Source organism: Vespa velutina, chromosome 13 (assembly GCF_912470025.1).
Source record: "Vespa velutina chromosome 13, iVesVel2.1, whole genome shotgun sequence".
NCBI classification, from domain to species: Eukaryota; Metazoa; Arthropoda; class Insecta; order Hymenoptera; family Vespidae; genus Vespa; species Vespa velutina.
In genome coordinates, this window is record NC_062200.1 from 984091 (window position 1) to 1001160 (window position 17070).

Consider the following 17070-nt stretch of genomic DNA (forward strand, 5'->3'; position numbering starts at 1 on the left):
ATTTTGTGTTTGATATAAAATCATAGTCAAAATATAATCTAATAACATCTAATATCGTAATAAATATTTTTTTGCCAAGAATAATTCTATTTTCTGCTAATTTGTTCGATTAATAAACAAAGATTAATAAATAGATAATAATGTCGTCGAGTGCTATTCAAAAAAAAAAAAAAAAAAAAAAAAAAAGAAAAAAGCAAAAAGTCGATTATAATTGATATCGTAAAATATTATTCGTATATATACTTTTAAATAAAATTAGTAGAAATTTGAACTATAAGGATCAAGTTAATTGATAGGAATTTTATGCGAAAACGAATATTCCTTTTTCTACAAATATGTTTCTCGCAAAAAAATATTAAACGTAGTCGTTAAAATGCATTATTCATTGTATCGACGTAAGTAAATAAAAGATAAAAATATAATGCGTAGATGATAAAAGACGATTATAGAACTTACCGAAATTAACAGTGCTATATTTGATGTATCGTTAAGAAACAATGTACGATATAACAATACATATACGTATGGAAAGTATAATTTATGATATCCACAGATTAGATATTAACATTTTAATCTATTTAAATGGATTTTTAACTTATCCTCGGTAATGTGAAAATGGATAGAAATAAAGTAATGTAACGTATTAATTAAATTCACCGCGTGAATCAAGTATCGAACGTAGAAACATATATATCGATAGGATAGCGAGTTTTCAATATCTCGAAAGTGTATCTAGAATCGAGACGTGGGTGAGCCGGTTAGTGAATAGCTATTATTATTATTCTATATCCCTTCCTATAGGTTCGTATTGAGACGACTCAAGATTTTGTCTCTTATTCACCATGGTATTGATGATTTCCTCTTTAGGAAATCGCATTCCTTTTTAGTATGCTTTACAGAACACCAAAACGACGTAGCTTTGATAAAATTAAAGTTGCCAAATCAATTTTTTTCTTTGAGAGTATCCTCTTTGGTAGTTCATTAATATTTTGGAGTTGTATGAGTAGATCGCAAGGTAAGTAAGTGACTTATTCTTGTTTTCTGAATCCGATGTTAAGTTCAGGTTATTGCCTTTAACGATATTTTCCTTTCATATATGACATGTCATGAATTTATATCTGATATTTCTTGCTTCTTTTTTTTTCTTTTTTTTTTTTTTTTTTTTTTTTTTTTTTATGACGACGAACGTTAAATAACTTCACGAAATCGATATAGTCAATGTATATTGATAAATTTTTTCCTCCTATAGTTTTCTCAAGCCACTTTAAAAGTTTAATGTATTTTCCCTGGTGAATATTTTGACTTTAACATTATTAAATGGCACGATAATATAAGTATACGTTTCTTGAAACATTTATCGTATATTTTTTTAATTAGAACAATAGATATGCGATATGCTTGCACATTTTCTTTTCTTTTTTTTTATCTTTTAGATTTCAGGTTTTATATGCGCCAAAACTTGCCATCTTTGTTAAATGGTTATTATTATATATATGAAAAAGTATCAAATGATAATTCAATCAGGACAGCTGACACGATGAAATGGGAACAAAATTAAGATTTAGTATTCATGGCGTTCTTCAAATCTATGTTACTGTTAATAGGTGGTGGAGGTTTAGGATATTATCTAATACAAACCCTATCAATAACTCAACGTGAATTAGAAGAGGTAATGTACATTAATATATCTTGCAATGAGTACGATTAAATATTTTTGTTTAAAAAGTAAATAATTATTGATTTAAGAATATTCCTATAATATATTTATTATATTATACATTTATAGATCCTTGCTTATGAGATTTCACCTAAAAAATCTACCACAGAAGATAAAAATAAGGTACTGAAACAATTGAGGAAAATAAAGAAATCAAGCGAAGAGAAATTTATGAAATCTGTCTCTGTGCTATTTGAAGATACTATAAACAATACCAACAAATAGCATTCAGATAATAATAAGATGGAGAATACTAATTTCCTCGAAGGCAGCTTGCCAGAACGTATCAATAAAAGAGATCGTGAACGAAAGAACATCATTGAAAGACGGAAAGAAGAACGACAATCCCTTGCTGTGGAATCTGAACAAAGTAGTTATTTTAAGGATACATTTTACTCATCGTGTAAAAAAATTAAAGATATGTTAGATGAGGCATCTAGAGCACCGTCATCTGTTCTTTCGGTTGCTTTTGACAAAATAAGTAAAGAAATTCTGATGCTTAAAAATTATTTATCTCAGTCAAAAATGTATCTAAAAGTATATGATATTAGAAGAGCACAGGAAAACTTACAATTACTTGAAAATGAAGCGTCAGAATTAGAAATGCAACTTTTACCTAAGAAAAAGTTTGGATTTAAAAATAGAAGAGTTGTAAAAAAACCCCCAGAAAAAACGTATGACGTAACGGATGGATTAAAAGATCTCAAGATATCAGAAGGTATTGTGAATGGTTCGGTAAAACAAAATAATAAAACATTTAATAAATATGGGGAAAATGCGTGTATATTGGTAGGAAAGTCTGATGAACAGTTGGTTCTGGATGCTGAAAACGTAAATAAGAATGATATTCTTCTTTCCGATCTAACTCGATGTACAGTAAGAATATATGGCACACCTAGTATACTACATATGATAAATTTGAAACAATGTACTATCTTAGTCGGACCAGTGACATCGTCCGTATTTGCTCACGACTGTGTTGAATGTGTATTTGCTTTTGCATGTCAACAATTTCGATTACATTCATCTACAGATTGCACTATATACCTCCATGTTACTAGCAGAGCAATTATAGAAGATTGTACAAATATAAGAGTAGCACCTTACAATTGGTCTTATGAAGATCAAATGAATCATTTTAATTTAGCTGGTCTCGATCCAAAAATAAATAATTGGAATTGTATAGATGACTTCAATTGGTTATCAAGTGAAAAACATTCGCCAAATTGGTCTATTCTTGAACCTGAATTACGTATAAAAAATTGGGATTAATATAAATATGTCATTCAAAGCTTAATATTTACTGTTCTATAGGCAGGTGTTTACTCTTCTTTAGATTAAGAATTAGTTGATCCATCAAGATAAATTATTTATGCATATATCTTACTTTTTTCACCAGAATGTAAAACTATGTAAGTGTTTTATATACTTACGTATTTAATAAAATTACTGGCTCCATACTATGTGCATATAAATGACTAATATATTGTTTCATATTTTAATATGAATATCATTTTAATTTAGTGACATTTATTTAATCAGAATAATAGATATATATTTTTTATATAGTATTATTATTAACTAATATGTAATATATCCTTTGACACTGTTACCTTTTATAAATAATAATATAGTATAAAAAATATAATATAGTATGAAAATAAATAAATAAATAAATAAATATATATATATATATATATATATATATATATATATTTCTCGTATTGAGTAGAAAGTGAAAGTAATTAACTTGATGTTATATACAAGAATATTATCTTTGCAATTTAGATTAATGTTTAATATATGATTTCAAATTTTAATGAATCCTCTGAACCTCGTGTAAGGTTTTGCCGCCAGATGGCAGAATAGAATACTATCATTAGCGCATCTATCGGCAATGAAAATAAACGAAACTTTTACTTTCGTATATAAGTTTGGCCCCCCTGATATCCAGTCATATGATCACCAACCAAGAAGGGCGAGTCTGGGCGTTCAAGTTTTAATCTTGACAATTCGTAGACTTAAAGTGACATACATATTTTTCTTAAAAAAAAAAAATATCAAAATGAAGGGTTGTATGTTTAATATAGATGGTGGATATTTAGAAGGGCTTTGCCGTGGTTTCAAATGTGGAATACTTCAACAAAGCGATTATCTCAATTTAGTTCAATGCGAGACACTCGAAGGTAAAGCAATTATATTTCTTAATAAATCATAAGGAAGAGTCAGCTACACAATTGGATAGTTGCTTTTCTAGAAGAGTCAACTAAATTTTCTTGTACTTAATAGATATTAAATTTTGTATATATCAATCATATATATGTATATATACATATTATCTTTTTCAATGAATATTTACAGATTTAAAGCTACATCTGGCTGGTACAGATTATGGAAGCTTTTTAGCAAATGAACCATCGCCGCTTTCTGTGAGTGTCATAGATGACAAGTTGAGGGAAAAATTAGTTGTGGAATTTCAACACATGCGCAATCATTCTGTCGAACCATTGGCACAGTTTCTTGATTTTATCACATATAGTTATATGATTGACAATATTATATTATTAATTACTGGTACTTTACATCAAAGACCTATTTCTGAATTAATTCCAAAGTGCCATCCTCTTGGTAGTTTTGAACAAATGGAAGCTATTCATGTAGCTGCTACACCAGCTGAATTATACAATGCTGTTTTAGTAGACACACCATTAGGTAATAGCATTCTTTGTTTTTTCTTTTATTCTTTTTTTTAATTTTCTATTGAAATTTTTATAATAGGACCTATTAACTTTATATATCGATTTTATCATTTACAGCGCCTTTCTTTGTGGATTGTATATCTGAACAAGATTTAGATGAAATGAATATTGAAATTATTCGTAATACACTTTATAAAGCTTACCTAGAAGCTTTCTATAAATTCTGCAAAGATATTGGTGGTACAACTGCCGATACTATGTGTGAGATACTTGCTGTAAGAAATCTATATAACTATAATATAATTACAATTCCATAATATATAAAATAATGTCTATAATATAGAGTATAAATTATAATTATAGTTTGAAGCTGATAGAAGAGCAATTATTATAACCATTAATTCATTTGGAACTGAATTGGGTAAAGATGATCGTGCAAAATTATATCCACGTTGCGGACGTTTGAATCCAGATGGATTGGCTGCATTAGCAAGAGCTGATGACTATGAACAAGTTAAAGCTGTAGCTGAGTATTATGCTGTAAGAGAAAATAATTTTTTGCCATTGCAAATTGGCATTGTATTATCATGAATATGATTGCATTTATTCAATATTATTCAATATTTTAAATTTTTGTAACATGATATTGAATTTATATAAATCATACAGGAATATAGTGCTTTATTTGAAGGAGCAGGTAATAATCCTGGTGACAAAACTCTGGAAGATAAATTCTTTGAACATGAAGTAAGTTTTAGTATCGACTTGAAATAAATTTAATATATTTTATTGTTTAATTCTATGAATCTTTTTTATATATATTAATGTTGTATATTATAGGTTCGTTTAAATGTTCATGCATTTCTTCAACAATTCCATTTTGGAGTATTCTACAGTTATTTAAAACTTAAAGAACAAGAATGTCGTAACATTGTCTGGATAGCTGAATGCGTTGCACAAAAGCACCGTGCTAAAATTGACAATTACATTCCAATATTTTAATTGTAATCTTGTTTTGTTTAAATCAATTACATAATTTACCAGAAATCACTTATATATTAATGTTATACAACAATGAATTTCTTTCTATCCTGCTCCTGTTGTATTTAAATATTTAATATGTATGAACATATATAAGAAGAGAAAAAGTTACCCATTGCTGTGTAGAAAATAAAGAATAATGTACAACAAACTGCCAAGAAAAAAAAGTAATACTGATGCATTGTTTAAGATGTATTGTCTAAATTGTTTCATGTATTTTCTTCCAAAATCACCAAAATTTTCATATAAATGGAAATGATGTGGATGACATTGTGTACATAGTGTATTTTATTGCAATATGCAGTGTAACTCATTGTGGCATATAGTATTATTCCATGTTATGCTTTATATCATTATGTAGTATGTAATAATTATAATAATATTAATAAAAAATAAAGGTACCTACATTCTACATGATATAATACAAATGTTTATGTCTGTATGTACCTGTACATATTGAAGTCGATTAATAACATGTTACCAAGAAATAAATTTAAAAATGTGTAACTGTAAACAGTTCATTTTTTGTAATCTATGAGCTAATTTTATCCACTGAAGAAAGTTTGCAAAAGTTTCATGATTCTGTTTTCAGCTATATCCACAATGCTTGTAACAATGTAACATTGTCAACAATGTTTGATGTAAAGAGCAAAAGATATGTTCGCATCCATACCCATTATCAATGCATGCAATATGTTGTTCATTTTTATAACAAAATTCACTTTTGCACGATCGAAGAATGGATAGCACATGATTTAAATAATATTATTTTTAGTTTAGTTATTTTGTCATAGAAAAATTGAAAACACAACTTATTTTCTAATAATTTGGTCACTTTCACATTGCATTCGATCACCATCCATTTCTCTACTTCTTATAACATTTGTTTCCTCATTCTTTGAATTTGTATTACATACGACGGGAGGTACTGTAACATTATTAATGTGTTTAAGAGTACCAGGAGAAAGAGGCACTGATGTACAAATTGTATTTTTAATAGCATTATTAACCATATTTGGCGGTTGATAAGTTGCTAAACTTTTCAGACCGATTACTTCTGGATTTTCTTTCCAAAAACGGTCACCAATGATATCATCTACTAGCGGCACAACAGCAGGTTTTAATCGTCCTGTACCATCTGGCACCAATTTACGTAAAAGTGTAGTGCCTTTTCGAAATATAGCAGGCTCATTGTTATAATTTATTCCAAATTCTTGAAAAAGCAATTCATTTTTGTGCGAAGCTAAAGTACCTCTAAGTTTGTCCTCTGCCTAAAAGGAGATATAAATTAAATTAAATAATATAGGGTGGAACATAATATGTTTCATTAAATAATAATTTAAAATATTGGAATTATACCTGGCTTGGGGTTAATTTTCCCTTAAGGACAAGATTCCAGAAACATGTGTTATATAAATTATTCACATGAACATCTGCCTGACGCCAGGCCAAATAATCTCTTAAATTTTTATCAGTTGGATATAAGACAACACGAGCATCAAAGGATGGCGGATAGTAAAGATCTCTACCTCTGAAAAATCGAGGCCAATGATACACGTAGGAGGAAGCAAATAAAGAATTGACATTGGACATGAGCTTGGATGCTGAAAAATCAAATAATAGGCGTTACAGACGAATGGGAATTATGAAGAATATCATAAAATTGTTTACTTATAAAAAAAAAAAAAACGCTTTATAACCGAATAAATTGATCGCGTACAACATACCTCTGCGTTTATAAAGTTGTGTGTCTTTACGAAAGACAAAGGAATATTCATCACTTTGTCCAAAACCTAATATTATTTCTTTGAAATCTTCCATAACAGTAATAGCAGCACGATTCATCAACTCCAAAGCGGCGACATCATTCGGCTTAGCAAATTGGTGCGCGTCGGTAAATTTCGAAAAATTTCTTCCATCTATTCTAACCACAATCCAACAATTTGGCAAGCAATTATCGTCACGTTCGAATTCTTTAACATATTCAAATTTACTTTTCGCCATTGCTGTCAAACTTATGCGCCGGGATATGGCCACTTGTTTGCTCCAGCTAATGATTTTCAAGAAGCCACTTCTCTTCATTCGTTTCGAACCGTTGCACCGGGATAGAAGCACCGCTTCTCCTTCACTTTCTTCGATTGTACGCGCTTAAGATCATTCGCTCGCTCATTCGGTTAACCGGATTCACTGTGATTGAAAATTCGTCAACAGCATTCGTGTGTCGTAACTTAACACATTTAATAGATTTTTATTTCAATTAAAGAAAACACTGTATCTCGTACGTTGACGTGCAAAAGCTCTCTATCAACATCAACTGCATGTGACATATCCACGTGCACTTTTATTGGTTAAGTAAATAAATCCATCGAAAAATAAAGGTCAATGTAAACACGTTTGCATTGCACTTATTTTATAATCGAAACAAATTTTACATTTTTTTTCCTTCTGATTTGTTCCTACGTTTCCGTTAATTACTACGCTCATCTTTCCTACAGCTCTCTATAATTATTATTACGCCCTCAATATTCTACATTCAATATGGATTTACATAAAAAGTATATGGAATTTTCTACAAACGATATATCCATATTGGAAATTATTGATGCTTCGTTTAAAGACGATCCATTTCTTTATTTACATCGTTTAGTTCAATCCTATAATAATGAAATCATCAAAGATATTTTGGATATAAAGAAACTCCAAACTTTTCATACAATATTATGCTACGAATATCAACTCAGATTTCATTCTAATAATGTATGTGCATATAAAAATTTAGAAAATTTTTCTTTTCAAAACATTGAAAATGTTTTATTTCCTCAAAACCAATGGCGTAACATATCAGAGATATTGTTTATTTACGATATTTTGCTGTTACAAATGATTTTGTATTGTGATATGCAATCTATTAAAATAAAATTAGAAAATCTCAGAAAGTTTAGAAATTCTAATCTTAATAATAGCAATGAAGCAAGAGAGCTGTATATGAAAGTACTAGAGTGTTTTTTGGATACATTGCATCTGCAGTGTTATCTTTTTAAAAACGGAAAACAGGAGGAGTATGAAGAATTTATTCCCTTATATATAGAAGATATAAAATGTTTAATAACTACGAAAGATGATATACAATGGAGATCATTAGCATCAATTATACCAAAAATCAATCGTACATTTGAAAAAAAGAAAGTAGTTTTTCCCATCTGGAATCTTTTCTTAAATGAATTAAAAGATCTTGAAGATTTACTTGCCACGATTAATATACTTGCTGATCATTATTTTTCTTTAGAAAAAGATTCTCTTTATGATCTATATTATGATCTATATTCTAAGGATAGATTTTGGTTGATAATCTCAAAGGGATTAGAATCTTCTGTTCAACAGTATCGAAAGTGGGCATTGTTTCTAATGAAGAAAACGATTGATTTTATGAGCGAGATAAAGTTTGAAAATTCGCATCTAAAAAAAAATACATTGACTCCTTTTATTTGCAATACTTGCCCTAATAATGTAAAAAGTAATAAGGAAAAATTTTTTTTGGTGTTAGAAGCATTGGAAGAAAAACAAAAACATTTGATATTGCCTGCTTTAACTCATTTACCTGGGTTGATAAAAAGTAATGAAGTATGTGGCAATTGCTTTAATATTATATGGTTAGGTTGTATTTTTAAAAGAATATTGCAGCATGAGAATAATAATATAGTGAAGCATGGATTATTAAATATTTGCAACATCGATGTAATTATGTGTGATGAACAGTTCCTTGGTTTTTTTGTAAATATGTTAAATAACACTTTCTTGTATGAAATAGAATCTGATAATAATGAATCAGAAATAATAAAAGAACTTACAGGATTACTATCCCGCATAACCAGACATAAAAATAAATTTATTTTAAAGAAATTTTTGTATCATATTAGTCAAATTAAATGGGGTCCTGTAGCAATGTTTTATGTGACACATATTCTTTATACCGTTTTTGAAGAGAATCAACATTATATTGAATTGGAAGACAATGATTTAAATGCTATTCAGACATTGATATCATTAAATTTGAATATGCATTCACCCATTTTACGGATTGCATCTCATATTAATATTATAAAAATGATTTCTTATTCTTCAATTTCAGTAAACGATTTAGAATTACTTGCAAATGTTCTATCCACTTTTCCTTCGGAGGAAGTTTTGAGAAGAGGCTCAAATACTTGGGAAATCATTATTAAATGGTTACCTAAAGTAATAACAAAATGTAATGCTGCAAATTTTATTTCTCATATCTCAGAAAAATACCTCCTGAAAAATCAATTTGAAATAAATATTGATACATTCGCACTCATGATTTTTCTCCTATATGATGCAAAATTAATATTTTATTCCAAATCATGTCCTGCTATACAAGCAATAAAAACTTGCTTAGATTCATTGATAGGATCTGATATGAGACCATATTCTGATCTTTACTCAAACATTAAGATACTTGAATTAATGTCATATTTACTAAAGGTCAATATTATGGGAAATTGTAATAATATCACACAAATGTTGTTTTCGTATGGTGACACTGCTATGAGAGTTATAATAAAAAATTTAAGAAAAGCAACGATGACACTATGTTATGAAGATTTGGATAAATTTTTAAATATTATTACAACGTTTTTCAATAATAGAGATTTATTATTTTCAAAAGAAGCAATGTGCATGTATGCAAAGAATTTACAAAAACCATTACTTGTAAACATAAATTCTGTACAAGGTACTGAATATTTATCTATCTTACACGTTTTACTTCTATGCCAAAGCACAAATCTTGCATTATGTTCAAAAGAAACGTATGAATTCTGCATAGCAAATATGCACAAATTTCAAGTACTTAACAATGAATGTTGTTACACAGAAAATGAAAAAGGAAAGATTATGTCACATTATTATTTTCTCATGACAAAATTAATGTATAATTATCTTCAACAATTTTCAATGGAATCGTGGAAAATAGAATGGTATGACATTATATCAAATTTGCTTCAACTGGAAGGTATTAAGATAATACCAACGGTAGCGATAATGCTAAAAACAATTATCGAAAAAAATGGGCTACAAAGTTCAGAAGATATAGAAAATTTTACATCAACTGTTCAATTATGTTGGAGAATTACATTTTTAAATAAAAAAGATGCTATTTTCTCGGTAGCAGTTAAAAATCTTGTTGCAATTATAGTAAATTCTAAGTTTCTGAATTTACCAAATATTGTAATAATTATAAATCCAGTAAGAAATAATATATTAAAATATTATTTTTAATTTATTATATCCTTATACTTAAATTGTATTTTAGTTTCTAACTCAACTGATTCAAGAAAGTGACAATATAACAAATCTAAAAAGAATATTGTTAATTCACATGGAAACATTAGATATAAATAATACATTATATAATAAAATAAATTTTGACAAATTATTATTAGCATGCCTTCTTCATGGTTATGCTATTAGACGAGATAAAAAGATTGAGAATCAAGTATGTTTATATATTGAAAAAAATTTGCAAGACTTCTATAAACTTCATTTGTCAATCACGTAAGGTTATGTACTAAATTAATAAAAAAAATTTTAGGCTTTATTATATTAATAATTCGCTATATTAAAATATATCATTTTTTTGCTTTGTTCGTAGTGATTATAATAATGATGCAATTGTGAGGGCACAAGCTACAATATTACTTCACAAAATAATTACCAAAAAACCTGAATATGCATCTATATTTTTGCATTCTGTTCTTGCAGAATTGGAGAAAAATAAAAATAAAAGATATTTTAAAGATTCTCATTTGCATAGAGTTAAGCATAGACTCATACAAATATTATTGGTGTTAGAACCATTACTTAATATGGTAATAAAAAATAGAAAATTCTATAAGATCATTTTTGAGACAATTGTCTGTATACCAGACTAAGGAAACAACTAATCATATTTTTTTATAGGAAAGTATTTCATCGCTTCAAGAAATATTATGTAATTTAATTCTATTAGAAAGTAATCAACATAGTATACGTCTAATGCAAGAGTGGCTATTAATTAGGATTTTTGTAAAATATCCAAATTTACATAATAAATTATGGAATTTCTTTGAAGAGGTACTCTAAAGTAATGCCAAAAAATTTATATAAAACTTGTTATCATTAACTATCTCAATTTATATACAGAGTCTCTTGAAACGTCCTGGATGTACAAGTTCAATTGCAAGTGTGATATATCATGTAGCTCTACTTCTTTCTGGTCAAACTCAATGTGATTTTCTTAGACAGGCCATGCCATATATTGCATGCTGTTGTTTAGGCCAAAATTACAATATGCGTTTATACAATCAGGTAAGTCAAACATATTAGGATTATAAAACTGAGGTATAAGAAATTATGAAGTTTCTTTTTATTATATCAAAATAGGTGATTTTGGTAAAGTTATACGAATTATTAAAATGCTCAAATTTTGATGATATCATATTAGAATATGCAGGATTATATAATGCAGCACTTAAAAGTTTACAACAGGGAAATTTAATGAAAAATTCATTAAAAATACAGGATGATTTTTATTTCTCTGTTTTTCATCCAATAGATGATTATAGTTTGCAGGTAATCAATTATATTAAAAATGTATTATATTCTTTTTAATATTATATCTGATCTATTATTAATTTTGTTGTATTCAAATGCTTATAATATTTTTAGACTATTTATTTTGAGATTCCAAGATTGTCTGCCATGGATGCAGATGAGTGGATTGCATCTCATTTATTTCATGATTTAAATTTTACAGAAACTATTAATCATCCTTTATGTTTGCAAAATTTAAATAAAAAATTAGCCGAATCTAAACTATGTATGCACTTGATAAAATCTGGTCCGTGTAAGTTAAAGTTGTTATATAAATGTTCTGACATTCATTGTAAAAAAAAAAAAAAAAAATAAAAAATGTTTTGTAGGTAATAAGGAAACATCACATTTCAATGAAATGGATGATGATGGCCTGTGTAATATACAAAAGAAAATTACACCTGTTAAGTCAGTTAATTCTATTGAAAATAACATTGGGATAATGTCACTTGAAAATACTGTATCTAATATCATAGATGAAAGTATTATAATTGTTGCATCTTTAATTGATCGTCCTGCAAATCTAGGAGGTCTTGCAAGAACATGTGAAATATTTGGTGCTAATGAATTAATTATTGGAAATTTACAATATACAAAAGAGAAAGAATTTCAAAATCTCAGTGTGTCTTCTGATAAATGGATAAATATTACAGAGGTATTTATTTAAAAATATTCATGCATATATTTTTTTAAAAATTAAATTTCATGTAAAATAATAGGTAAAGCCTTATCAACTATGTGAATATCTCCTAGAAAAAAAAGATATGGGTTGGGATTTGGTAGGAGTTGAACAAACTGCTAATAGCATAAATCTTTTGAATATGAAATTTAAAAAGAAGACAATACTTGTTTTAGGGTAAGTATCACTAAAATTATCACGTAGAATTCTATGTAACTGATAAAAAAATCTTACAGAAATGAAAAGAGTGGTATACCAGCTAATTTGATACCCCTTTTTGATGTTTGCGTGGAAGTACCTCAAGTTGGCATCATACGTTCATTAAATGTTCATGTTACTGGAGCAATATGTATATGGCAATATGCAAAACAACACATATTTGTTTGATACTCATGATTATAAATTCTTTTTCTTGTTTCTTCTTTTTTTTCTTTTTTTTTTTTCTTTTTTTTTTTTTTTTAAATTATATATTACTGGAATAGTGTAAGTCTTGCAACAATTATTGTATAAGAACAGAATAAATATTATATATATAAATAAAATAACAATATAATAAATAAATTTATATTATGTCAAACTTGATAAATAAAATGCATTATTCAAAGTATCTCTTGCATTATCATATATTTATGACGTGGTTCACTATCTATACATAATTATCTAAATATAGGTAAATTAGTTGCAGCTTACACTTTATATCCAACAATATGACGTTTTCCAATACATTCACCTATATAAAACCAACAATATACTTCTATTGCAACTAAAGTATTGAGCCAAGCCTCGCGCACAGTTAATTCTTTATAACGACCAGATTTAGCAGCATTAATAAGATCTGCAATGCCCTTTTTCACTGCAGGTAATTCTGATGGTTTCGGTGGTACTAATTCCACTTTGGCATAAGCTTGAAAAACTTGTAGTTTGGGCTTTGCTTGTTCTATAAGAGCTATAAAAAATAAATAATAATATGAAATATCTGATCTGCAATTAAGTTTCGTCATTTAAAACTAACTATAGTAACTTTTTAATATTTGACTTTTAACGTTTAAGAATATGTAACTTAACCTCTTATCATTTGTATTTATATGTAAAATATTTAATGTTATTTATTATAATCAAAAATGAGATCGTGCAAAATTATAAGAAGGCAAAAATTACAGAATATATGTATCTATTTAAAATTCACAAAATCTGACAACAATTAGCAGTTACATAATAATTAATGGTCGAGTTATAATGCACCGAATATGTAAGTGTAGGACAAATTTTTTTTAGTAATATAATTATTCCAAAACATTACATACTTTTTGCTAACGTAGTTACTTTCGCTGATAAATTCGCCATTTTTATTTCTTACAGTCTTCTTCAAAAGAGAAACTCAATAATCTGTAAATTCGTTTCTTGTTCGTTTCCTTCCAAAATCTTCTTCTTCTCTCACATAGCCATGACGCGTCTGCGCAATTTTAAATCGAAATCTTACCTTCGTAAATGTAATGACCGCTATAAGTTTTTGATCTTTATAGTCGATTTTCATTTATAGAAATGAATAGAGAACTACCCATTGCTTAGAAGATATCAAAATAATCATACGTAATTGGCTAGTTTCAATATTAAATATGATTGGCTGTTAAGCTAATCGAGTTTCTATTGGTTTTTATAATTATCGAATCGAATCGGTTATAAATCGAAAATTTGTGTTCAATAACTTCTATATCCTGTAAACTTCGTATCTATACCTGAAACAAGTAAAAATAGTAAAATCAGATAAATTGAATTGACGTGCACGTGTAAATCGTTATGTTTTGTATATATTTCATTATATAATTATTGTATAATTAATATCTTTTTTATGTTCTTCGGATTTGTGTCTGTTATCTTTTATTATGATTTGTTTCTACAATTGAATTATTAGATTAATATAAGAGGTATTTTAAAAATAAGGAAATTGCATAAAAAAGTAGTGAAAATGTTAACTCCTCGATTTGAAGTAACACAAACCGACTTAGAAGTTACTATTATTGTTCATGCACCGTATGCTAATATTAAAGACGTAGAGATTGACGTTGAAGGAAATGATTTTAGATTTTATGCTACACCTTATTACCTTAGGTAGAATATAAAAATCCGATAAGTTTTATTTGTTAAAAAAACATAACATTTATCTTTTTTTTTTATTATATATTATTTCTTTTAACAGACTAATGCTACCAGGAGAAATAGAAGAGAATCATGCATCTTCTGGACGCTATGATTGTGAAAAGGGTGATTTTACTTTAAAATTTTCTAAAGTAAACAAAGGTGAATTTTTTCCTAATTTAGATATGATAACTACGCTATTGTCACCACCCAAAACAAAAAGTACAATTGTTCCCAACATTGAAGTGATTGGTATGCTATTAAGTAAAGCTAATTTATGGAAAAATATTAAATGTAATGTTAATAAATTTACCTTTCTTCGATGCATAGGTAATCCAGCAAATTCAGAAAAAATATATAAGAATTCGGATGAAGATAATAATGAAGAAAATGATAAAGAAGCATCAAATGAATGGTTCATTCCTCAATCGATACAATCCAATAATTTAATTCTATCTATAAATTCTCCCAAGTATGGATTTGCTAATAAAATCTCTGGTGCCTTAATAGCTTTTGAGGTATGTTCATATGATTTATATAAAATAATGTATGTATAATGCAACAACATATAACAATACATTTATCAATGATTAATCTGCAGCCAGCATGGATTAAAGAAATAATAGATTTGCCCACGCCTGATAAAATCTCTGAACAAGAACGTACATTTCTTCGTAAAAAAAAGGAATTGGAAGACTTTGATGAACAATATTATATGGCTGATCTTATGCAACCAGAATGTATTGAGCCGTATATTTTTTATATACCAGAATGGTATAATTTAAAGAAAGAAGATATTACATTTAATAAAGATGAAATTGACTTATTGAAGGAGTTTCCAAATAAAGAATATTTATTAGATGATAAAGAAATTCAATCGTTACTTCTAAGTTTAATTGATATTTTATATGGTAGTTGTTACAATTATAGAACAACATTGGGTGAAAATACTGTTGAAAGTGGATGGACAATTAACAAGCTGAGCTCAACTTTGTGTTGGTTTCAAGTATGTTTTTTTGTTTCTTACCATCCGAAAATTTTGATGTCAACTATTTTTATTTATTATTCCTTATATAATGTTATAGAATTTTTCTAATATGAATGAAGTTATAAATGCATGTATTAGAAGAGCACTTTGTTATCCTATATTAAGGAACTGGGATTTGGCTATCAAAGTTTTTGAAGACGTTAAGCAAGTCGTAACATTAGGTTTGTTAATATAAACTTAAGTAATATTTTAATCATATTTAATAATATCTTTTGGCCAACAGGAAAAAAGTATATTATAAAACGTTTCTGCGAAATACATAGTTTATTTAATAATTCTTATGAACCACGATATCTGTTGAATCAATTGTATATAAAGGATTATTTAATTTGGTTGCAAAGTATTCCTGAATCTTTGATAGAATCACTTACTCCTATTTTAGATAACGTGAGTTTACTATAAAAACTTTTAATGTTATATTAGATGTAATAGAAAAATTTTATATAGATTAATAAAAATATTATTTTCTTTTTATTAAGATACATCCAAATAAAGAGGATATGCAGTTGGAATTATTAGAATTAGAAGAAGCGGCATATTCTGTTCAGAAAGAAGGCCTTGTTATAGAAAATGTAATACATGATATAACTGGACATATACAGAATTTAACTATTCATATTGCACAAAGTAACAAGTAAGAGTAATCAGCTATCATTATTAGATATAATTAAATAAAAATAACAAAAAAAGTAGTTGATATTATTATAATATAAAATATATAATGTATTAATTTTTTTCAGATCATCCGACAGTTCAACTTCCACTGATAGTAGTGACACAGATACTGACTCAGAAAGTGATAGTTCTAGCAGTAGTACTACTACTAGTATCAGTTTAGATTCTGATGATTTAACTGACACAGAATGAATTTCTTCTTTTTTAATATATAGTATAAACGTAATTTTAATGATAAAATACTTCTCTATTTACTATTGTTCTAATATTGTTCAATATAGATTACTAAATTATCTATCAATATAGATTACTAAATTATCTATACATCTCTAAAATATAAGAGATCTCTAATAAAAGAAATCATTGTCTTCTCATACATACTTTTTATTTATTAATAAAAATTCAAAAGAATAAAGGAATGCTT

General features: G+C 27.4%; 6 protein-coding genes across 10 annotated transcripts; 4 read left to right on the forward strand and 2 right to left on the reverse strand.

Moving 5' to 3' along the window:
• Positions 1-771: 771 nt before the first annotated feature.
• Positions 772-3177, forward strand: LOC124953773 (tubulin-specific chaperone C). 3 transcript variants are annotated; one of them, XM_047505654.1, is made up of 3 exons: positions 772-1015; positions 1434-1669; positions 1787-3177. In XM_047505654.1, exon 3 carries the CDS (start codon positions 1961-1963, stop codon positions 2987-2989), a length of 1029 nt encoding a protein of 342 aa, XP_047361610.1. In that variant the 5' UTR covers positions 772-1015; positions 1434-1669; positions 1787-1960; the 3' UTR covers positions 2990-3177. The 3 variants fall into 3 exon arrangements, with proteins under 3 accessions (XP_047361610.1, XP_047361612.1, XP_047361611.1); XM_047505656.1 differs by having other exon boundaries at positions 1605-1669; XM_047505655.1 differs by lacking the exon at positions 772-1015 and adding an exon at positions 1268-1289.
• A 446-nt stretch (positions 3178-3623) lies between these two features.
• LOC124953767 (V-type proton ATPase subunit d) lies at positions 3624-5472 on the forward strand. Its single transcript, XM_047505639.1, has 6 exons — positions 3624-3903; positions 4079-4429; positions 4534-4691; positions 4780-4956; positions 5086-5163; positions 5257-5472. The coding sequence occupies exons 1-6, from the start codon at positions 3783-3785 to the stop codon at positions 5416-5418; spliced, it is 1047 nt and encodes a 348-aa protein (XP_047361595.1). The 5' UTR covers positions 3624-3782; the 3' UTR covers positions 5419-5472.
• A 120-nt stretch (positions 5473-5592) lies between these two features.
• LOC124953752 (probable methyltransferase TARBP1) lies at positions 5593-13364 on the forward strand. 2 transcript variants are annotated; one of them, XM_047505593.1, is made up of 10 exons: positions 5593-10722; positions 10790-11031; positions 11129-11345; positions 11437-11589; positions 11659-11823; positions 11899-12087; positions 12184-12361; positions 12438-12763; positions 12828-12964; positions 13024-13364. In XM_047505593.1, exons 1-10 carry the CDS (start codon positions 7996-7998, stop codon positions 13172-13174), a joined length of 4485 nt encoding a protein of 1494 aa, XP_047361549.1. In that variant the 5' UTR covers positions 5593-7995; the 3' UTR covers positions 13175-13364. The 2 variants fall into 2 exon arrangements, with proteins under 2 accessions (XP_047361549.1, XP_047361550.1); XM_047505594.1 differs by having other exon boundaries at positions 12184-12355.
• On the reverse strand, positions 5649-13250 carry LOC124953772 (probable tRNA(His) guanylyltransferase). 2 transcript variants are annotated; one of them, XM_047505652.1, is made up of 4 exons: positions 7185-13250; positions 6817-7061; positions 6468-6728; positions 5649-6385 (listed from the first exon to the last, which is right to left on the reverse strand). In XM_047505652.1, the coding sequence occupies exons 1-4, from the start codon at positions 7537-7539 to the stop codon at positions 6332-6334; spliced, it is 915 nt and encodes a 304-aa protein (XP_047361608.1). In that variant the 5' UTR covers positions 7540-13250; the 3' UTR covers positions 5649-6331. The 2 variants fall into 2 exon arrangements, with proteins under 2 accessions (XP_047361608.1, XP_047361607.1); XM_047505651.1 differs by having other exon boundaries at positions 5649-6728.
• A 28-nt stretch (positions 13365-13392) lies between the features above and the next one.
• On the reverse strand, positions 13393-14305 carry LOC124953782 (ATP synthase subunit g, mitochondrial). Its single transcript, XM_047505669.1, has 2 exons — positions 14092-14305; positions 13393-13733 (listed from the first exon to the last, which is right to left on the reverse strand). Exons 1-2 carry the CDS (start codon positions 14129-14131, stop codon positions 13474-13476), a joined length of 300 nt encoding a protein of 99 aa, XP_047361625.1. The 5' UTR covers positions 14132-14305; the 3' UTR covers positions 13393-13473.
• Positions 14306-14465: 160 nt separating this feature from the next.
• LOC124953763 (protein SHQ1 homolog) lies at positions 14466-17065 on the forward strand. Its single transcript, XM_047505635.1, has 8 exons — positions 14466-14896; positions 14985-15175; positions 15254-15441; positions 15525-15929; positions 16009-16132; positions 16195-16358; positions 16451-16605; positions 16712-17065. Exons 1-8 carry the CDS (start codon positions 14754-14756, stop codon positions 16836-16838), a joined length of 1497 nt encoding a protein of 498 aa, XP_047361591.1. The 5' UTR covers positions 14466-14753; the 3' UTR covers positions 16839-17065.
• Positions 17066-17070: the final 5 nt, after the last annotated feature.